General features: G+C 42.6%; 1 protein-coding gene across 3 annotated transcripts in view; it reads right to left on the bottom strand.

The window, feature by feature from the left end:
• RTTN (rotatin) overlaps positions 1–23,995 on the bottom strand; it is a 189,942-nt gene that overhangs the window by 70,883 nt on the left and 95,064 nt on the right. For all 3 annotated transcript variants that reach the window (XM_029065713.2, XM_029065715.2, XM_029065717.2), the window contains 6 exons: positions 20,725–20,853; positions 20,053–20,163; positions 18,423–18,581; positions 16,478–16,549; positions 12,311–12,500; positions 9,384–9,475 (listed from right to left, as the gene is read on the bottom strand). In XM_029065713.2, the coding sequence (XP_028921546.1) occupies positions 9,384–9,475; positions 12,311–12,500; positions 16,478–16,549; positions 18,423–18,581; positions 20,053–20,163; positions 20,725–20,853 (753 nt within the window). The remainder of the gene's footprint in view (positions 1–9,383; positions 9,476–12,310; positions 12,501–16,477; positions 16,550–18,422; positions 18,582–20,052; positions 20,164–20,724; positions 20,854–23,995) is intronic.

Raw genomic sequence — 23,995 nt, 5'->3', positions numbered from 1 at the left:
TTTTTTCAAGCCTTATTAAAATCACTTCCTCCAACTAAGCCCTCATTTCCCCTGCTCCCCACCTCTCTTCTGCCTCACCTCTACACTTAGATCTGCACTCTTTAAGCGCTCGATATTCACCCCCCGACACACACTGCGGACCGGCAGTACTTAGGGACATTTCCGTAATATATTTTAACATTTGCTTCCCCTCCTGAGCTGCAAGCTAACTGTGGGCAGGGAACATGTCTACCAACTCTGTTCTGTTGTACACTCCCAAGCGCTTAGTTTGGAGCTTTGCCCACAGTAAGGGCTCAATAAACACGATCGATTCTTCTGGTATCCATGCAGTAACGAGGTAGCGGAACTCAGAGACCGCATTCAGTTTGGTTGAGGGTAGGGTTTCCTGGGTGTAGGCTGGAATATAGTCCCTGTCTTCAGACTTACTGTCAGTCTACAATGCCGCTGGCACTATCCTTGAGCTAGCACACAAAAAGACTTGTAAATAATGCACACCTAGTTTTCCCATATCCCATTTGTCCCCATCCCTTTCTTTCCTTTGCTTCTCTCCCTTACCCCTTTGTCCTTTCCCCTCAATAAATCAATCAATTGTATTCACTGCGTGTTTACTGTGTGCAGAGCATTGTATTAAGTGCTTGGGAGAGTTCAATAGACAGAATTGGTAGACACATTCCCTGCCCTCTCCAACTCTCTCCTCCCTATTTCTCACTCTCCACTAAACCTCTTTTTTTTTTCTAATGGTACTTGTTAAGTGCTTACTATGTGTCAAAACTTTTCTAAATGCTGGACAAGATAGGTTGGGCACAGCCCCTGTTTCACATGGGGCTTACAGACTAAATAGGAGGGAGAACAAGATCCCAGCTAATATCGACTACTTGTCTGCTGTGTGACCTTGGGCAAGTCACTTTACTTCTCTGTGGCTCAATGACTTCATCTGTAAAAGAGAGGGATTAAGATTGTGAGCCCTAAGTGGGAAAGGGACTGTGTCCAACCTGATTAAATTGTATCTATCTCAGCCCTTCAAACGGTGCCTGGCACCTAGTAAGCGCTTAACAAGTACCATAATAATTATGATTAACAGGGAGAACACATATTTAATCCCCATTTTACAGATGAGGCAACTGAGGCACGGAGAAGTTAAGGGACTTGCCCTAGATCACACAGCAGGCAATTGTCAGAGAACTCCTTCTTCCCTTTACTCCCTCTCACAAGTATCTCGCCTTCGGATACTTTCACCCAATGACACCATTTCCTTCTGCTTCAAGGTTTTTCATCAGCTGTCTCCTTCTCACATAGCTACTCCCCAGTTCGCAATCTCTGCTCTTTTGGTGCTCACCCTGCCATTGTCCCCATTCTCATCTCTCTCTCACCTCTGGCTTCTTGCTCATGTCCTTCCCATTGGTTAGAATTCTCTCCCCCCTTTAAATCCACCAGATCACAACTCTCCCAGCTTCAAAGTCCCCTTCAAACCCCATCCAAGAAGCATTCCACAATTAAATTTCCTCCTTTCCAGGTCAAGTCACCCCTAGAGTCACCTCAGCACTTATTTATTGCTACCCATTGCACTTTTATAAATATAATCTAGAGTAAGATACAAGTGCATTCCCTTATCCATCTTTCCCTTCCCTTAATACCAGTTTTATGTCTTTTCCTAATTTTAAATAGTGTTTGATTCAATTCTCCCATTGGATTTTAAGGTCTTTAAGGCCTGGGATCATGTTTTTTTCTTCCAATGGACTCACCCAAGAGCTAGGAAAAGAGTTTTGCACACAAGAGGTAATCAATAAATACTATTCATTCATTCATTCAATAGTATTTATTGAGCGCTTACTATGTGCAGAGCACTGTACTAAGCACTTGGAATGTACAAATCGGTAACAGATAGAGAGAGTCCTTGCCCTTTGTCGGGCTTAAAGTCTAAAATCGGGACAGACAAGAACATAGCAATACATAGAATCAAGGGGATGAACATCTCATGAAAACAACAGCAAATAAATAGAATCAAGGCAAATGACTTCCCCCCTTCATCCTTCTCACCTTTACCCTTATCTCCTCCTCCCTCCTGCCATCTTTTCCTCTTCTTAACCCTCTCCCTTTTCACTTCTCCTCTTCGCCCCAGGCATCCTCCTTTCCTCCTCTTCCCCACTTCTCTGACTTCATCTCTTTTTCTGTCCCCCTCACCTCCTGCTACCATTTGCCCTTGCCTCTGCTCCACCTAGATTATGCGCTCCATGTGGGACACAGACTGTGTCTGATCTGATTAAGTTCAATCTACCGCCACACTTAGCATACTTATTTTTAGCACACAATACTATTATTATTATTATGCTTCTAACAATGTTAGTATTGTAGAAAGATACACTGTACAAACAGAAGGGCTGGAGGGAAATTGGAAGAAGGAAAAAAATTAGAACCATGTCAGAAGGTGGTCTTTCCATACAGAAGGAAGGCAAGAGACACCACCCTCCAAGTGCCACAAGAGAAGTGCAGTGAAGTGCACAAGTGAAGTCAAACAGGTCACTTTCTGAATGACCCAAGGGAACTCCAGCTAAGTAGGTCAGGAGTTGGAAAATGCAAAGCGGCCAGGCTAGAACCCCTCTGCCCAAGCCCACTGCACATGACTGACCCCTCAAGGACCTTAGAGTCTATTATTTCATTATGCTAAAATGAATCAAAGAATAAGCATCCCTGGTCAAATTGCACTGGGTTGGCAAAATTTAACTAATACTCAAATATAAATTATAGTTACAGACTCAGTTTTCTACCTAAGGAATAGGTGAAAAACACTCATCTCTAAAACAATTCAGTTTCAATTTTCTTTAAAGCCATTAAGGAACTAAACACTTATCTCAGTCTGCAGTGCCATTATTACGTGATGTGATTTGACATTTATTTTTTCCACATCTTTAGGACCGGTTGACTCATTCTCCCCAGTGAAGCCATTAGTATTGCTATTTTCATCTTGGAAATGAGTAGACTGAGGACCAAAAGGGTTAAATTGTCCACCTAGACACTTATACTTCAACCTGTGCAGTCTGGGATTTGAAAGGCTACACAAGTGCTACAGCAGAAATTTCAGTGAAAAGACTTCACTGAGAAGTAACAGCATGGCCTAGTGGAAAGAGCACGGGCTTGAGAGTCAAAAGGACCTGGGTTCTAATCCCAGCTCTGCCACTTGTCTGCTGTGTGTCCTTGGGCAACTCACTTCACTTCTCTGTGCTTCAATTACCTCATTTGTAAAATGGGGATTAAGATTGTGAGCTCCATGTGAGACACGGACTGTGTCCGACCTGATCGGCTTATAAACGCCCCAGTGCTGAGTACAGCGCGTAGCACATAAAAAGCACTTAACAAATACCATAACAAATAAAGGCACTTTCAGCCTACTAGACCTGTATCGAGAAAAACTCCGGCACCGGGAGTGACATGGGACCACGGCAGTTTGTCAAAATTAATGCTCTTTCCGAAGTGTCCTAACTCATTCTCGGAAAGCAGCTCTCTCCTTGGGACCTGGGTGATTTTGCCTCAGACAAACTATGACTATTTGTGTGAAAATCAGGAAACTCAGAAGACAGAGCAACCAGAATGCACAACTCTGATCTATTTCTGGAAGTTTCAGATGAAAGCAACCTACGCGTCTCTGTTGGATCATACTAAATACAGAACAACTAGTTTCCATTTAAATGGACCGCATTACATTGCTGTAAAAGTCACTCGTAGGGACTACAAAGCCACTGGCCTTAATTTAGAACTTCTGTTGACGTTTTCTAATTTCAATACAAGAGAACAACTCGGAGAAGGAATGGAAAATTTACTGGTTTAGATGTTAGTAAGTCTTACAAGTAGCATCAAGGCAGTAAAATTTGGGTTTCGGAAACCCTCTTTCAGACGTTTCCCTTTCTTGCTATGGCACTGTGGAGAAAGCGTGCCATCTAGTGGCTTTGGGGCAATTAGCTCTTCTTTGCAGAATAAGGGCCGTCCATCCAGAGGGTTGAAGGTGAAGTGACCCAACTAATATTAAAATTGTCAGATTTTTTTTTTATTAGCTAAAAACACGTGTTTAAACAAGATTTTATTCTTATTAAAATATACCAATTACTAAAACAGAAAGACCACATCCGCAAATGAGCTAGGTAACGAAGATCATGGCAAGCCATATTGGACTGGCTAAATTCCCAGGTTCACACCCTTTTTTTTCTTTACTGGTATTGGTTAAGTGCTTACTAATGTGCCAGGCACTCTTCTAAGCACTGGGGTAGGAGCAAGCTCATCATCCATGTCCATGTCCCACCTGGGGCTCGTGATCTTAATCCCTATTTTACAGATGAGGTAACTGAGGGATGGAGAAGTAAGTGACTTGTCCAAGGTCACTCGGCAGACAAGAGGGAGAGTGGGGATGAGAACCCAGATACTCTACCAGGCCCATGCTCTTTCCACTAGGCCATGCTGCTTCTCAGAGCCTTCTAAAAAGGGTGAAAGAAGAAGCTACCAGGTGATTATGCCAGCATACCAATATCTCCCTAAGATTAATATAATAACTGTGGCATTTTCTTAAGCGCTTACTATATGCCAGACACTCTACTTAGTGCTGGGATGGATACAAGCAAATCAGGTTGGACAAAGTCCCTGTCCCACATGGGGCTGACAGTCTCAATCCCCGTTTTACAGATGAGGGAACTGAGGCACAGAGAAGTGAAGTGACTTGCCCAAGGCCACACGGCAGACAAGTGGGACTAGAACCCATTTCCTTCTGACTCTGAAGCCCATGCTCTATCCACTATGCTATGAAGAGATATGTGCTCTTGGGGAATCTTGTCTGGAAGACGGTTTTGATATTCCAACGAAAAATATGCTCAGAAATATTGGCCTTGGTTATTATTTTCAATTTAAGAATAACGGACAGTGAAAGAGAAGGAGTCATTACATTTTGAAAACCCTTTACAAGTTTGAAGTTTCCTCTCCTAGAGACAGACAATGAAAATTCTTTCCCAAGAAATTCACCTCTGTCCCATCAGGGAAGTTTGTAATGCACCACATATTATCAAGAAGCATTAGTTTTAGACATACCAACAAAGAGTATAAAACTCTATTACACTTATGTCCAAATTTACACATTTTCAAAACCAGATCATTGCAATATCCTCCTCTCTGGACTCTGACCTCCAGTATTATTCCCTCTAGTAGGCTTATTTCTCAGGCTAAAACTATCTTCTCAGAAGCTTCAAAAGTCTCTCCTTCCTTAGTGTCTGCCTCTCCTGCTGAATTGCCAACTCCTAGAAGGTAGGGCTAATATTTACAAATTCTACTGCATGCTCCCAAGCACTTAAGTACAGTAGTCTGCATAACGCAGGAGCTCAGCTAAACAGTATTGGTTGATAGGTTATTAAGGCTCCATTGCAGCTTTCCCAGTGCACTCTGTACTACATCCAACTTTCACCCCCTGCTAAAAGCCTTTCATCCAACCACCTCACTTTCACTGCTCCCCTCTCGCCCGATTTCCTCCCGCCTGTCAAGGCCCGCTTTCACTCAATCATCAGACTCTCCCAAGATGTCACTCATTTGACCCTTAATGTCAGGAGTGTCTTCCACTAGCTCACAAACCCCTTTCCGGACCTTTTTTTCCAACAGTTCAGAAATACCTCTCCTTTAAGGCAATAAAGTTACCGGCAGGAACGAGACAGCAGCACTGTGTGAACTATTTAGACCATAATCGACTCCATTGCGTGCACTATTGCCCCCGAGATCTCAGGTCTGAAATGCATCCGTCATTTTCAAAGGGTTAAAATCATGTTGTGGGCACTCTGTGTCAGTTTGTTGTTATATTGTACTCTCCTGAGTGCTTAATACAGTGCTTTGCACACAGTATGCACTCAATAAATATGATTGAATGAATATCATCATCCAGCACTACTCCAGGGCTTAGAACAGTGCTTGACACATAGTAAGTGCTTAACACAAACCATTATTATTTTTATTTTTTTATTTTATCTTCCCTAGCTAATGAACAGGTAGTAAATTTCTCCTGACCCTACCCTGCCATACATATAGCAGTCAAGATTCTTCCTTCCCTGAACCTTCTCAATAACAATAATAGCATTTGTTAAGCGCTTACTATACGGTAAGAGCTTGGGTAATCAGGTTGCATATGGTACTCACACTCTAAATAGGAGGGAGAACAGATATTATGACTCCGATCTGCAGATGAAGGAATTGAAGCACACAGGATTTAAGTGACTTGCCCAAGGTCACTGGGATTAGAACCCAGATCCTCTGACTCCCAGGTCCATGCTCTTTCCACTAGGCCACACCGCTTCTCATGCAGTATGTATGCATCCTGTTTCTTTCATAATGTTATAAAAATCTCCTAACAGTAGGATGCCAGACACAAAGATGACAGTTCGTTACTCTCCCTTGAATGGAGACTACCAAATTTCTGCCTGGCAGGCGGTGAACCAGGATGTCTGTCTCCCCCGATGCGACTGTAAGCCCATCAGTGGGCAGGGACTGTCTCTATCTGTTGCCGATTTGTGCATTCCAAGCGCTTAGTACAGTGCTCTGCACATAGTAAGCGCTCAGTAAATACTATTGAATGAATGAATGTCATCTGGAAACACCTGGAAATGTGTCTTAAATGGGAACTGTGCTTGAACGGCATAGTAATGATAATGAAAAATGCACCCCTGGAGGGATCTGTATTCATGGTATCAGAAAACATTCCTACACCTGACAAATACCGGAAATTCAAGAAAACATGAAGGGCTCCTGCAGGTGATACAATATTAACTAACTACAAAGAAGGGATGAGCTTAAGTATTTTACAAATAATTACATTTTTGAATTATGCCTAAAAGTAAAAGAGTACATATATGTCAGCTTTACTATCTCTTTAGGCTTTTACATGCCTAGCTAGGCTATATTTTTTTATATTACTAATCCATTACATCTCATTTACTAATGAAATGGATACTTGGTTTCTATTTCTGAATTATTGTGCCTATGTTTAGTGCAGGTCAAACATTTTCAGTGCATGACATTATCAGTGGTATACTAGATTAAGGGTGCCAAGCATAAAGTCAGTCAATTAATCATATTTATTGAGTGTTTTCTGTGAGCAGAGCACTACACTAAGTAACTGACAGAGTACAATACAACAGAGTTGGTAAGAACATTCCTTTCCCACAGTGAGCTTACAGACTGTTTATTCCCTTATGCCTGGAGTCCTCTATGTAGAACATTTTATTTAATCTCTCAATCAATCAGCCCTATTTATTTAGCTCTAATTATATGCAGAGCACTGCACTAAGCCCTTGACAGGGGATGAGCTTACAGTCTTACAGCTTACTCTCCTTTTTTTTCCACTTTAAAGCATTTTCCTCCAGTTTCCACCTTATTGGGCCGAGATTGCAACTAATTCCCACTTGGGTCTTCTTTTCCATTGACAGTACAATCCTTTGTACACAGTAAGTGCTTAATAAATACCGTTATTACAACTAAAAGATTACAGTTCAAAAATGTTAATAAATGTCCCCTGCACTGCACCAGCATTAGAACCAGAGCTGATAGAGGATGCTCTAGCATACTTGCATAATAAAGAGGTCAAAGAAATGAAGAAAAAACAGTTCAGACTTAGCCCCCAGTTTCCAATTTTGAGTCAACGACATATCTCTAACGCAGTTAAGTCTCGATTAGTATCACTAGCTCAAAATTGCCAACCAATCTGAAATCTAAACAACCTTGTGGCAACTCAAGATTAGCCTCTTATTACTTCAATATTTTAGAAAATTGAGGTGAGAATCCACAGGGGTGAAAACCCACCTTTAACTGAAAAATCAATGATTGGGAATGAAGTATAAAGATTTTCAGTAAACACTCAAGTTTGGAATTGGTTTATTTGATATGCCAATGGAAGAACCTCACTGAATGCAAAACACATACTTCTGTGGGACACCATGGTAATCCAGGTTTACCATTTCCATGGCGAGCACCAGGAACTGCACGTTCCCTATTTCCAGTGCTTAGAACAGTGCCTGGCATATAGTAAGCACTTAACAAATGCCATGAAAAAGAAAAAAAGGGGGAAATGGTGTATGTGCAAAATATAGAAGTTTGTAAAAAAAAAAGGTGCTGGATAAAGCAGTTTTGAACACACGATTTAAAGATCAAAAAATCGTCCAATCACCATATATTGTGGCCTAGTGAAAAGAGCACGGGCCTGGGAGTCAGAAGACGACCTGGGTTCTTTTCTCACCTCTGCCATGAGCCCCCTGTTTGACCTTAAGTCACGTAGTTTCTCGGTGCCTCAGTTCAGCCCTCTGTAAAATGGGGATTCAATACCTGTTCTCCCTCCTACTTAGGCTGCGAGCCCCATGTACACCGCTTGGCACAGACTCAACAAATAATACCATCATTATTACCTAGATTCATAGGAATAAGGAGGTTTCACTTAAGGGAATTTAAAATCATTTTTCTCAAACGGGTCTGCCTTCCAACAGAGCAATTTCTCTTCCAAGCGTGCTGTTGACTGGATACAGTCAATGCTCAATGACCTGGTGCCAGCCAACGGGGATTTCCGGAGCCGTTCTCCCCTTCTGGCTCCTGGGCGAGCTGGCCATCTGCCTCTTGGCCACTTGGCTGCCTTTTAACATATCAAAGGAAAAGGAAGCCAAATTCTAACCGGTCCATTTTTCTCCTCTTTAGCAGCTCTGGTTGAAGACTTAAAGGAAAAGCAGAAGCCTGATACTTTGGTCTATTTTTTTTTTATGGTATTTGTTAAACACTTTGTAGGTGCCACGCACTGTACTAAGCGCTGGGGTAGATACAACCTAATCAGGTTGGACACAGCCCTTGTGCCACATAGGGCTCACCGTCTTAATCCCCATTTTCCAAATGAGGTAACCAAGGCCCAGAGAGGTTAAGTGACTTGTCCAAGGTCAGACAAGTGGCGGAGCAGGGATTAGAACCCAGTTCCCTCTGACCCCAGGACTGTGTTCCACAAACTAGGCCACGCTGCTTAATAGGAAGTACTTGAAAGAAGTGAAATTTTCATACTCCATACTCTGGCGACTCCCAGAAGGGAAAAAGCAGCGTGGCTTAGTGGAAAGAGCAGGGGGCCTGGGAGTCACAGGACATGGGTTCTAATCCCACCTCCACCACCTATCTGCTGTGTTACCTTGGGCAAGCTACATAACTTCTCTGTGCCTCAGCTACCTCATCTGTCAAATGGGGATTAAGTCCCATGTGGGACAACCTGATTACCTTGTATCTACCCCAGTGCTTAGAACAGTCCTTGGCACAGAATAAGCACTTAACAAATATCATAATTACTATTATTATTATCGAAAAGGGATATGACTATCTTCTTCAAAAGTGGCATTAGAATTTACCATTGTTTCCGACGTCGAGAGAGAACCCACAGCTTGACTTTGGCTGGACAGACTGGAAGGGGCCCTCCAAAAACTTACAGAATCATCCAGTTCTGGAGGGAAAAAGAAATGTTAGCATGAAAACATCTTTAAATTATACATCATAAATTATTTATTCACATTAATGTTTGCCTTTCCTTCTAGATTGTAAGTTTGTTATGGGCATGGAAAGTGCCTACGGATTCTGTTGTAGTCTACTCTCAGCGTGGCTCGGTGGAAAGAGCCCGGGCTTGGGAGTCAGAGGACATGGGTTCTAATTCCGGCTCCGCCGCTTGTCAGCTGTGTGACTTTGGGCAAGTCACTTAACTTCTCTGTGCCTCACTTACCTCATCTGTAAAATGAGGTTTAAGCCTGTGAGCCCCACGAGGAACAACCTGACCACCTTGTATCAACCTGATCACCTTGTATCCACCCCTCCCCCCCGCAGTGCTTAAAACAGTACTTTGCACAGAGGAAGCACTTTACAAATGCCATCATTATTAGAAGCAAATATCCTCGGAGAATGAATAAACCAACTGATCAATGGAAATAATGACCTGTGCTGTGGCAACAGTATGGTCTAGTGGAAAAAGCCTCAGTCTGAAACTCAGGAAATCTGAATTCTGTCAGGCCTGTCACTACTCTTGGGTAAATAAGGCAACCACTATGTGCCTCGGTATCTTTGTCAGTAATTTGGGGCTAATAATTTTTGCCTCCCCTTACCTTATTAAGACACTATGAAGTCAATAAGTTATGCAAAAGCACTCAAAAAAAATCAGCCCCATTCAAATTCAAGGGATTGATTACCATTATCCCAGGCTATTGCTCTAAACTAATAATAATAATAATCATGGTACTTGTTAAGCACTTAGGATGTACCAAGCACTGTTCTAATTGCTGGGGTAGATACAAATTAATCAGATTGGACACAGTCGCTGTCCCACATGAGGCACAAACTCATAATCCCCTTTTTACAGATGAGGGAACTGAGGCACAGAAAAGTGAAGTGACTTGCCCAAGGTCACACATCAGACACGTGGCAGAGAGGGGATTAGAACTCGGATCTGTCTGACTCCCAGACCCATGGCCTATCCACCAAACCATGCTGCCGGTTACATGACAAAAGGGTGTTAAGCACAAGTGCCCTAAATGAATTACAGTTTCCCACAAAAAATACTTACCCCCAAAAATATGGATACACAAAAACTAATGAAATATAATGAATACAGTTACATGATCAAATACCAAAAAATAAATATATACCAAAAATAAGATTTCAGATTCTTTTTTTTCATAGGTTCAAATATTTACTTTTCCAAGTCCAAGTTTTCAATTCCTATTCTACAAAAAGCACCTTATACCAACACACTAGTGTTCTAGCATTATCTATGCTAAACCTATCTGCCATGACCTATCGCTAAATTTAAATGGGCTTTAATCACTCTACTGAGGTGAGTCCAAATACTTCACAGGTGGGGGGAGAAAGGAAGTACCTAAATCAAAGCAAAATTTGCAGGGTATCCCAAAGTAAGAGAGCACTGAAGGAAATAACTGCCCTGAAATTTCTCTAGACTGTAAACTCATTATGGGCAGGGAACTCCATTGTATTCTATTCTCCCAAACGCTCTGTAAATAGTAAGCGCTCAATAAATACCATCATTTAATTAAAAAAGATACCATTGATTAAAATTCAACAGTGCTACCACAAAAAGAATGAAAATATGGTGTTATAATGGGAGGTGATTGTACAACAATTCGAATCAGTGTGGACATCCTTTTCTAATCAGGGGAGAATCACTAATTTTGCTTTCCCCAAGACAACTTGGAACAAATTACTACTTTAACCCATGAATCTTCAACAATTTTTAATGGGATGATTAGCAATATCATAGAGCCATCACTCTTCCTGAGTTTGTTCAGGATTCTCGATCACTTTGCAAAATGTTAGATGATCGCTACCTTTAGGTAATGTGTCGGCAAATCACAAACACCATTGGCCACAGTAAGAAAATCACCTAGAGAATCTAGCAGATAAGTATCAAGGGGGAAAATGTGACCTGCAAAAGCCACAACTGAGTCGATCATGCTAGAGCAAGGTAGGAACATCTGTTCTAGAGATACTTCATAAAAGAAATCCAGTGATATCTCTAGTGTAGCAATATGGAACTCTGAAAAGTCAGTGAGTTCTTGCTACCATTCTGAGCTACGATTTATGCAGTGCCATTTCTGACTGGCTGGTTGAGTTCTTAAGATAGTTTTAAATCTATCTCCCAAAGATAGAGTGATTATGGATGCCACCCTTCAAATAACCATAAACATAAATGTTTGCCTGGACCATAATAATGGCCAGATGGCTGGGTTTTACGATTAAGAACTGTTTATATTCACTCACATTTTGAAAACCAAACCTCCCCAAGTGAAGGTAGGGAGAGGAAGGGGCTGTGACCATGCCTTTGTACTAAGTCTTCCACAACTTGTCATCATGAAGTGTGACTCTTCAGTAATGCTGATTTAAATACGTGGAGTACTCCCCAAGCACTCTGCACAGTGCTCTGCACACAGTTCACACTTAATAAACACCACCGATTGATTTAAGAATTTCAGATTATATATAATTTAACTTTCAGTGGCCTCAACCACTCAGAACATTTAATTTGCTTACAATAAAGGTGAAACACTGGCTTCAGTTCCTCCTTGGAAAGGGAAGAGGAAAAGAAATGCTCAGATACATGCGGCCACAGCAATAGTGCCATTTAGAGATCTTGGTTTGAAAATTTTCTCTGCGTGCCGACATAATTCTGCCGAATATTTTTACAATAGCCATTTATTTTGAGAAAATATCTTACGTCTGAGACAGACAAGACAGCGCCTTGAAACTGTTCCATTAAAATGGAATAAATAGCACTTACCATTTTTATCACACCGCGCTGTGAAGCTATCTACCGGAGAATAATTCAAGTCAAACGTATATCGTCCTAGGTAGCACCGTGTCGCCATCTGAATCACTTGTTCATAAAAGTGGCAGTGATATAAGAGAACCTGAAGGGCAGGTTTTCCTATCAGAGACAGGCCAGATTCCTCATCATGTACACAGGGGCCCTGAAGAGAGAAGGATCACAAAAATCTATTTCCTGCCGCCACTTAACTTTTCTCAACATATGCATTTGCTGTGAATATACACGCTCTTCCTTCCTATTCTTCACCAGCAGAAAATGAAATCAGAGAATGTATCCATCACAGCCGACCGCATTAGGTTTGTTTTTACAAATACACACTACTCATCGCTAAGTACCGGTGAATAGCACTACGGTTAATTCTTATCACTGGATATTATTAAGATTTATAAATGGACCGTTCCTTCATCACTAGGGATGACAAACTCATGGTTCTTTTCAATGCATTTCAAATTAATTTAACAGGCTCTGGGAAAGCACCTATCGTGTTATGAAAGTGCGTCTTAATAATTAAAGAATGAATATGGCTGCTAGAACCAAGCTACAAGAGACTAAATGCCCTGTTTTAGCAATCACTCAGTCAGCTAGGAAAATAAGGTGCTTCCTGAAGAGGCTGCTATGCACCTTTTCACTATTTCAGTCATTCTATGGCATTGCCTGAGCCTCAGCCAACACCCCGCCAAGGAGGGAGGGAGGAAGAAAGGGGGCGGGAGGGTGGCTGTGTGCACCTCCTGCCCATGTCTCTCTCTGCTCCTCACTCCACTCTCCCAGAGCGATGAGGCAAGCACGTCCAGAAGAATTCAGAGAAGTTTCAGTGACTAACTTGTCAGAGGGGTGGAAATTATTCATTCTGGAAAATCATACGTTGAGCTGCAAAAATGTATGATTTGACAACAAATCTTGGGAAATCAAATTGCACAAAAACAAGATAGCTGAAATGTCAAGAAGATAACAGTCAGCAACCCATTCACAGCTTACTTACCCATAGACATCAATATGGATATTATTAGTTTTTTTCCAGCAGGATCCTAATTCTGTCAAACATATTTTTTCCTTCCTCTGGGAAGAGGACACTGTGTTTCTCTACTTACCCCAGAACAAGATCACCTTTGGTTTAGAATACTCATTTTTTTTGGAAAGTCTGTCAAAATTTCAGTGCTTTTTCACCTCAGTTCAACAAACCAAAGGCCTCATCTCTTTGTTAACAAGATGCTTTTCCCTAACATTTATTTGGAGGGAGGAAATTTAACATGACTAAGCTTTCTTATTTGGCTTTAAAAAATTACCAATATGTTTTCAGTATGATTCATATATTCAGTATCTGTACACAAACTGAGCTTCCTGCATTAACAATTTCAGTTTTCTTATGCAAGTTTAAATTCATTCAGGGCTTCAAACACGCCCAGTGAGAAGGAAATTAAATCTCAGAAATGGTGAGGTTCCCTGGCTTAAAGAGCTATGTAAATAGCTTCTATAATGTAATGTTTGTAAGTTTATAAGTTTATGTGCATTTATAGGCATAGATATATGTGTTTATGCAGATATCCTGTCAATTGTCCCATAACACATTTTTACTAGGTGTATTTTAGAGAACCCAATTGGGGAATTAAGGAACATTAGGGAACATTTACCTGTAACTTTACAACTGATTACTTTTTGTTTACAGCCGATGGACCCTCACACAGTATACTCACTTGAATTAACTCATAATAAATACAAACCACAGATTGTAAGCTCATTATGGGCAGGGAACGTGTCTGCTGATTTTACTGTATTTTACTTTCCCAAGCACGTAGTACAGTGCTCTGCACATAGTAAGAACTCAATAAATGCCACTGCTTGGCTGACAGACCATGGTGTTCTCGACATTCAAAGTCTTATTAAAATGGTAGGGTTGGTAGACATAACGCTACATAAATTATGGCTATGTACTTAGGTGTTGTGGGGCTGAGACTGGGTGAGTAAAGGGTACAAATCCAAGTGCAAGGGTGACACAAAAGAGAATGGGAGTAGAGGAAATGAGGGCTTATTTGGGGAAAGCCTCCTGAAAGTGTCTACCAATTCTGTTGTATTGTACTCTCCCAAGCGCTTAGTATAGTGCTTTGCACACAGTAAGCACTCAACAGATAGATTGACTGAAGGAGAGGTGCTTTTAATAAGGCTTTGAAGGTAAGGGGAGGAATCATCTATGGGATGTGAAGAGGAAGGGCATTCCAGGCCAGAGGCAGGATGTGGGCAAGAAGTCAGAGGCGAGGGATAATAATGTTGGTATTTGTTAAGCGCTTACTAGGTGCCGAGCACTGTTCTAAGCGCTAGGGGAGATACAGGGTAATCAGGTTGTCCCACGTGGGGCTCACACACTTTTAATCCCTATTTTACAGATGAGGGAACTGAGGCACAGAGAAGTTAAGTGACTTGCCCACAGTCACACAGCTGACAAGTGGCAGAGCCGGGAGTCGAACTCATGACCTCTGAGTCTGAAGCCCAGGCTCTTTCCACTGAGCCACGCTGCTTCTCAAAGAAATGGTGGTATTTGTTAAGCGCTTACTATGTGCAAAGCACTGTTCTAAGCGCTGGGGGATACAAGGTGAGCAGGTTGTCCCACATGGGGCTCACAGTTTTAATCCCCATTTTACAGATGAGGTAACTGAGGCACAGAGAAGTTAAGTGACTTGCCTAAAGTCACACAAGGTACAGTGAGTAGGTTGGCATTAGAGGAGCGAGGTGTGCAGGCTGGGTTGTAGTAGGAAATCAGGGTGGAAAGGTAGGAGGGGGCTAGGATGATAACGGATTTCTGTTTGTTGTGGAGTTGGATGGGCAACCACTGGTAGTTCTTGAGAAGTGGGGAAACATGGTCAGAATGGTTTTATCAAAAAATGACCCAGGCAGCAGAAGAAAGTATGGACTGGAGTGGGGAGAGACAGGAGGATGAGAGGTCAGCAAGGAGACCGATCGAGTAATCAAGCGGGGTACAATAAGTGGTTGGATTAATGATAATAATAATAATTGTGGCCTTTAATAAGCACTTACTATCTGCCAGGCACTGTACTAAGTGCTTAGGTGGACACAAGCAAATCGAGTTAGACACAGTCCCTATCCCACATGGGGCTACCAGTCTCAATACCTATTTTACAGATGAGGTAAATGAGGCACAGAGAAGTAAAGTGACTTGCCCAAGGTCACACAAGACAGGTGGTGAAGCTGGGATTAGAACCCATGACTTTCTGACTCCCAGGCCCATCTGTGCTCTATCCACTACACCATGCTGCTTCTCAATAGCAGTTTGGATGGAGAGGACAGCAATGAACCAGCAAGATCTGGGGACAGATTGAATATGTGGGTCGAAGGACGGATAAATCGAGGAAAACGCCAAAGTGAGGGGTTTGTGAGACAGGGAGGACGGTGATGCGGTCTACAGTGAAGAGGAAAGTTAGGGGAAGATGAGGAGTTCTGTTCTGGACATGTAAAGTTCGAGGTGTTGGCGGGACATCCAAGTAGAGATGTGAGGAAGCTATCTTGGAATCACCCGAAACTTTTCAGAAGAGCTATACCTTAACGTATTTTGCAAGGAAAAGAGTACTATCAAATGCTAAATGAGAAGCAGCCCAGGCTAGTGAAAAAAGCACGGGCTCGGGAGTCAGAGAATCGGAGTTCTAATTACAGCTCTGTCACGTGTCTGCTGTGTGACCTTGGGCAAGTCACTTCATTTCCTTTGTGCCTCAGTTTCCTCATCTGCAAAGTGGGGGTTCAATACCTGTTCTCCCTTCCCGTTAGACTGTGAGTCCAACGTGGGACAGAAACTGTGACCGACCTAATTAACGCGTAATCTCCTCAAGCTCTTAGAACGGCGCTTGACACAGAGTAAGCACTTAACTAGTACTATTAAAAAAAAGGCCATTTTTCAATCGATGCCGACTTGTCGTTCATTGTGGCACAGCTGCAAACCGTCTTTTTCTTCCCTTTTCTTCGTCTGCTTCAATGGCCGTTTTTATCACTGGTCTCCAAAGTTGCACAAAATCGGTACTTTCAGTGGGAGGGATGCACGCTATAACAATATCACAGCAGTACCTTAATTTCTCTAAATACTGTCGCCACATCGTACTGAAATTTTAAAAGACCCACCTGCCAAGCACAATCGTTGATTTCTTCAGTGGGCATCGGGATCACAAGAAGGTTCTGAAGAATAAAGGCAGCCTGAAAAACAAGAAAACATCAATACCGCCCTCTTGTTGTCACATCGGAAATCACCAATCCAACCTAGTAACGCTCCAAAGAGTATCCGACGACGACACCGTCACTCGGCACATCTCCGCCTGCTCTTTACAAACCCAGGGAACTTTCTCGATTTTCCAGATAGCTAATGACCTCACAACTCTTACGTTCGCCGCCTCAGCCGGTTCCAGTTTTAATTCTCGGTGACTTAATAGGCTTCCGGTTTTCAAAAATAAATTAATGACGAATCCGTGTTCACGCCCCATCGTCCGTTCATACAACAGATGCAGAAATGAATGAAATGCATACGCACAATCAAATCGAATGAGCAAGCAAAATAAAATGCACAATCTCGAGTTAAGTTTCTCTGCATCATTTAAGTCCCATGTCTCGGGAGGTGAAATTCTTGGATGGGCACAAGATGAACTATTAGAGTGGTGAAATTTGCCAGCATTATCAATCTATCAATCTTATTTATCGAGTGCTTCACGTACGCATAGCATTGTACTAAGCATTTGGGAGAGTACAATAAAACAGAGTTGGTAGACAAGTTCCCTGCCCATAAGTGGGTTTACAATCTAGAGGACTACCTACCAACCATATAATAATTTGATATGTGTTAAGCGCTTACTATGTGCCGAGCACTGTTCTAAGCGCTGGGTAGATACAAGGCAATCAGGTTGTCCCAGGTGGGGCTCACAGTTTTCATCCCCATTTTCCAGATGAGGTAACTGAGGCACAGAGAAGTTAAGTGACTTGCCTAACGTCACACAGCTGACCAGTGGAGGAGCCGGGATTAGAACCCACGACCCCTGACTCCCAATCCCGGGCTCTTTCCACTGAGACACCCATATATAGGGAAGCAGTGTGGCCTAGTGGAAAGGCAATGGGCCTAGAAGTGATCTGGGTTCTTATCCTGACTCCATTCGTCTGCTGTGTGACTTTGGGCAAGTACCTTCACTTCTCTGTGCCTCAGCTCCCTCATCTGCAAAATACCTGTGCTCCCTCCTACTTGGACCCATATGGGATCTGGTTATCTTATATCTACCCCAGTGCTTAGTACAGTGCTTGGCACAGTAAGCATTTAAAACTAAAAACACAGTTATTATACCTATCAACCATAAAGTAATAGGAGGCATTTACTGATAGGTGCTTCCTGAACTGACTGTTGCTCTGATTGCTTGAAAGGTGAGACTACTCAGGTAAACGACCCTTTGAAATGACAGATAGAACCAAAATTGCCTCAAAACCCAATTCAGACTGTTGTAATAGACCAAAAATTTCTCAAAACTCAATTCACACAGTTGATTGGGCAAACAAATCCGCTTCTGAAATCGGGAACATTTTAAGAGAACCAAAGATAACGGTCCCCACTGCATCATTCTTTTAAGGCAAAATGAATTCAAAACTACTTGCAGTCTCATTCGGCACACGATAAAATGAATAGCAAAAGCAGTAACACGCTTTCACATGGTCTGAGGCAGATAACAGGCAGATGATGTTAAGGCACTAAAATATTTCAGTGCACATCTGAGACGACACCACGAGATGACACCACAAAAACATATTAGTTCTCAACTGCAGCAATCTTTAGGGGCCTCTAATGATGTTCAAGCAGCAGTTTAAGGGCCCAAAGGGGATACATTTTCATTAGGTGTCAAGACATAAAGGACCCTTAGAATTCTACCTCCTAAGGCAATGTAACAGCATGAGGAGAAAAACCAAATGCATTTCCATTTCCATGGTGTGAGGTTGTTTCTGGCCTTGTTTTTTTTTTTAGTTTGTATGTTTTTGCTTTTTTTAAAATCTGGCCTTCCTGGAACCAAATAAAAAAGATATCAAAAAAGTGACATACCTCCCTGCGCACCATGCTGCATTCTGATTGTTCCAGCAGAATGTTCACCACAGTTCCCCACAAGCCTCCGGCAATGTTCTGGCAGCTGTCCGATAAAGCAACACAGCCTTCTTCAACCGAAGTTAGTGCTGATCCTATCCCCAGAGACGTGAACCGCACCTGTTTCATCAAACAGAGAGTGGTAATATGGAAAGAATCCCAACTGGTTCTTTAGCAGTTCTGGGTTGGAAAAGTAGTAAATCCAGCTTTTTGTTAAACGGACCCAAAACTCAACCCTCTCTTCCATGACTCTAAGAGAGCCTCTAAGAGTGACTTGCCCAAGGTCACATAGCTGACAAGCGGCGGAGCTGGGATTAAAACCCATGACCTCTGACTCCAAAACCCGGGCTAAGCCACGGTAGAGGAAATAACTGAATGTAGAACTGAATAAACTTGAATTTAAAAGAACTGGGGAAGGACAGGAATACAGACACCCTAAAAGGAATGTACTACACTGCTTAGGTGATGGCAGCACTTAAAACTAAAACCTTGCCAAGCCATCTGCAGTCCATGACCATTTTCTTCTTTAGTGTAGTTGAATTCAGAAACCACCATTCTCTGTTCTGACCTAATAATGATCCAGCAAGATTTTTTTTTTTTTTAATGATATTTGCTAAGTGCTTACTATGTGCAGGGCACTGTAATACGCACCGGGATAGGTACGAGTTAACCAGGTTAATAATGTTGGTATTTGTTAAGCGTTTACTATGTGCACAGCACTGTTCTAAGCGCTGGGGGAGATACAGGGTCATCAAGTTGGCCCACATGAGACTCGCAGTTAATCCCCATTTTACAGATGAGGAAACTGAGGCCCAGAGAAGTGAAGTGACTTGCCCACAGTCACACAGTTGACAAGTGGCAGAGCCGGGATTCAAACTCATGACCTCTGACTCCCAAGCCCGGGCTCTTTCCACTGAGCCACCCTGCTTCTCTTGGTTGGACACAGGTTGTTGGACACGGGCTGGACACAGTCCCTGTCCCACAAGGGGTTCACAGTTTTCATCTCCATTTTTCGGGCTGAGAAAACTGAGGCCCAGCGAAGTTAAGTGACTAGCCCCAGGTCACATGGCAGACAAGTGGTAGATCTGGGATTAGAAACCAGGGCCTCGGACTCCCGGGCCCCATGCTCTTTCCACTAGGCCACGCTGCTTCCTGGAAAATGCACTAGAGCAGAAGCACAGGTTACACATGTAGATCAGAAATCTCTAAATATTAGCCCGGAGGGAGCCACAGCCAGCTGAGAGCCAGAAGAAATCTGCTTCCTTACATTAAAGGAGCTAAAGCTAGCTCTCCTGGGTACAATATAAAGTTCAAGCCTCAAGAAAACCAAGACCCATCCTCAGGGAGGAAAGCTCTCTAGACTCTTGGCTTGTTTCCACCTCCATAAACTCTGGAGACCCCAGAGTCTACCAAGTCCAATTCTCTCTATTCCTTTAGTGGCTGGGGAACTAAGCCCAATAAAGAAGATTTCAGCCAAAGAAAGAATTGGGCCCACTCTCTAAAATCATTTCTGCACTTGCAATGTCTGCTTCTCTGTTCTTGGCTCCCAAAGAAAGAAAATCAGGAAAAAGAACAATAAAATTATACTTACTTCAGGGTCTCTGTCTACCCATAATGGGATCAGCCAAGCCAGTCCTTGGCGAATGGGACTCTGACGTTCACTGCTACTCTCAAAAGGCAAGAACCACAGAGAAACCCAATCCTACATCCAGAAATATGGAGAAAAAAATCACGTTTCAAAGATGATCAAACTCAGGGAATAAAGGTAGGGCAAAGTCATTTTGACTTAAAAGTAATACCATGACAAGACTGGACTTAGCATTTACTGAAGTAGTCTGCTTTAAATGACAATCTTCAAATGGTGGTGAAATCAGAAATCTTGGCCCAATCAATCACTCGTATTTATTGAGCGCTTCCTATGTGCAGGGCACTGTACTAAATGCTTAGGGGAGTACAGTATAACGATTAGCAGACACGTTCCCCGCCCATAGCAAACTTACAGTCTGTGCTTTGCTCCTTAATACGAGTTAATTCAAGTAAGTATACTGCATGCAGTTCTATCGGTCGAAATCACATGTAAAGTTGTTTTCAACTCCTACTGTCCTCTAAGACACACTTGGCCTGAAATCATCTTCCTCCCAAGAAATGCAGTGTCAGGAGGGAAACCCTGCTCACGTAAGCCTTGTCCTTTGTGAATAGTAATATTTAGGGCTTTAAGCAAACTGTCCCGATGGAGCGAGAAGGGCAGCTTTTAGTGTCTCACCGAGGTTTTAGACTGAGCCATCATCTCGTGGGATAAGTGAAGCAAACATAGAACTGTGCTCTTGGTGACACCTTTTCCCATGAAGGACAGAGCATTTCCTCCACGATCAACGTAAAATGAAGAGATGACCTGGAAAGAGTAAAACAATTTCATGTTAGCTTTGCTGGAAGCAGTATATAGAGACAAGTGCACAAGATTTAGTCGATGCCAGAGATTTCAAACCCGACAGATATAAAATAGTCTTTTTTCCCGTCTTTCAAATCAGGGGAAACAGATATTCGGTGTGTATCTCCACAGCTAATAATAATAATAATGATAATAATTAGGGTACTTGTTAAGCACTTACTATGTGTCAAGCACTGTTCTAAGCACTGGGGTAGACAGAAGTTAATCAGGTTCCTGTCCCACATGGGGCTCACTCTCTTATCCCCATTTTACAGATGAGGGAACTGAGGAACTGAGAAGTGAAGTGACTTGCCAAGGTAAACAGAGCAGACACGTGGCAGAGCCAGGACTAGAACCCAGGTCCTTCTGACTCCCAGGCCCGTTCTCTATCCCCTAGGCCATGGTGCTTCACAGCTCTAGGAGATCATAGTTTGGCACAACATGATGCAATGTGCACCTGAAACACATTGCTCAATCAAGTCTATCATATTTATTGAGCACTTACTATGTGCAGAGCACTGTACTGAGAGCTCGGGAGAGAACAATACAACAGAGATGGTAGAAACATTCACTCTCCACAAGGACCTTACAGTCTACTGGGGGAGACATACATAGTAACATAAATAAATTCAGGTGTATTTTGAGACACAGAATGGCCTACTGGAAAAAGCAGGGGCCTGGGAGTTAGAGGACCTGGGTTCTAATCCCAGCTCTGCCACTTACCTGCTGTGTGACCTTGGGAAAGTCACTTGACTTCTCTGGGCCTCAGTTACGTCATCTGCAAAATGGGTATTCAATACCTGTGATCCCTCCTACTTAGAATACACGTCCTGTGGGATCATGTGGGGCTAGATTATCTTGTATCTACCCCAGAGTTTAGTAAGGTGTTTGGTACAGAGTAAGTATTTAACAGATATCACTTTACAGATCTTTGCATAACTGGTATGGGGTTGAGGGTGACTGCTTAAAAAGTGCAGAGTACATCCTTCAAATGTTATACCTCTGCTCAACTTAAATGGGTTAAAGATGTATTGAGTACAGAGTTCTGCATTCCATAAGCGCTCAGTAAATACCACTGATTGATTGAATGCCTTTCCTGACTGGGGGATGGGAAGGGATATTTATTGGGAGTGGTGCATTGCAAATTCTAGAACACTGCTAACATGGATGAACATATTGCAATTTCTCTTGAGGCAACCATTTATCACACTGTTACTTTTGTTGCCCAGATCCCCAAGGGGTATATTTCTGGTTTAAACTGATTTCTCATTTAGGTATTCCTTGGATAATCTGGGTCAAAAAATGTCCTCAGCACATCTGGCACAGAGCAAGCTTCTCTCCTCTTGAGATTTTGTGCGATTTTCAAAGGTGGAAATAAATCCAGCTACAGCACAACAGGAGAAACCGCGGGAAAGTAGACGTGTTTTCGATAGCATCAGTTCTCTTCTTTATGACAACTGAAAGTCATTTATAATTCATAAACTTTTCAATGACAAAAGAGTGCTGATGAGGTGCTAATATATTTTGAAGTTTCAAGCACATTTTTCACAAACCAGAGCAGAGTGCACTATTTTCAGGGATCTACCCCAATCTAACAATCCAGAGAGGATTTCAAGTCATTCCTCAAAGGCTGGGAAGACTGTTATTCATGACAGAAGTCCTGAATTTAACCCTTCTGTCACCCTACCCACATACCTTACTTTGCTCAAACAGTGCAAAATTGGAAAACAGGAGAGCACGAAGTAGGCTACACATGGTTTCCTTAAAGCAAGTATCATAACTACAGAAAATTTTTAATACATCTTTAAATAGACAAATCTTTTAAATCGTCTTCCCAGATCCCATTAATGTTTAACCCTCAGATCCAGAAGCTAATATCACGGTTCTCTCCTGCCCGCAGTGCAGCCATCCCCAAGGGCAGTTGTGTGAGGAGAAGGTCAGTCGTCTTGTGGTCCTTTTCTCGTCTTGTCTTAGGCTGTCGAGTTGTCTCCGACCCATAGAGACTCCATATACACATCTTTCCCAGAAAGTCCCACTTCCAACTGCAATCATTCCGGGAGGGCATCCATAGAGTTTTCTTGGTAAAAATACGGTTCACCATTGCCTACTTCCATGCAGTAAACTTGAGGATCCTCCTTCACCTCTCTCCCGTGCCGCTGCTGCCCAGCACGGGTGAGTTTTGACTTGTAGCAGATTGCCTTCCACTCGCTAGCCACTGCCCAAGCTAGGAATGGAATGAGAGTCTGCTTGACTCTCCCTCCCATAGCCGAGACTGTAAAGTACCAGAAACTCTCCGAGAGATCCTGAGAGGGGTCTGGTGATCCTACTGATCATTTAACTGGTTTCAGGGACAAAAAATCCTTGGTGGTTCCCAATGGGTGAGTCAATTTATAGTCTAGAGGAAATTAATCAATCGATCATATTTATTGAGCACTTACTGTTTGCAGGGCATTGTTCTAAGCACTTGGGAGAGTACAACACAACAATATAACGACACGAATTCCCTGCCCACAAGGAAAGCATGTGGGGTGGGGTCAGGGGATTGAGTTCCAGTTCCAGATCTGTCACTGACTTGCTGGGTAATTTTGGCCAGGTTACCTAACCTCCCTGAGCCTCAGTTTCCTCATCAGTGAAATTAGGGGTAAGATTATCTCCTTCCCCCCAGGAATATTGTAAATGACACAACTTGTTGGAAGGCACTTGAGGAGAATTCAGTGTTATACAGACACAAACGACTGTATCATTATTAGTAGTATCTATTATTATTAATATCGTTGTTGTTAATAATGTTGGTATTTGTTAAGCGCTTACTATGTGCCGAGCACTGTTCTAAGAGCTGGGGTAGACACAAGGGAATCAGGTTGTCCCACGTGGGGCTCACAGTCTCAATCCCCATTTTACAGATGAGGTAACTGAGGCACCGAGAAGTTAAGTGACTTGCCCGAAGTCACACAGCCGACAAATGGCCGAGCCGGGATTTGAACCCATGACCTCTGACTCCAAAGCCCGTGCTCTTTTCCACTGAGCCACGCTGCTGCTGTTGTTACAACTCCTCCGCTCTCTTTCCAAGTTTGGAAACACTCAATGCTTTCATTTAACGGAAATT

Source organism: Ornithorhynchus anatinus, chromosome 5 (genome assembly GCF_004115215.2).
Source record: "Ornithorhynchus anatinus isolate Pmale09 chromosome 5, mOrnAna1.pri.v4, whole genome shotgun sequence".
In the NCBI taxonomy this organism is placed as follows: Eukaryota; Metazoa; Chordata; class Mammalia; order Monotremata; family Ornithorhynchidae; genus Ornithorhynchus; species Ornithorhynchus anatinus.
Note: the sequence above shows the minus strand (reverse complement) of the source record. Positions and strands in the feature narration are given on the sequence as shown.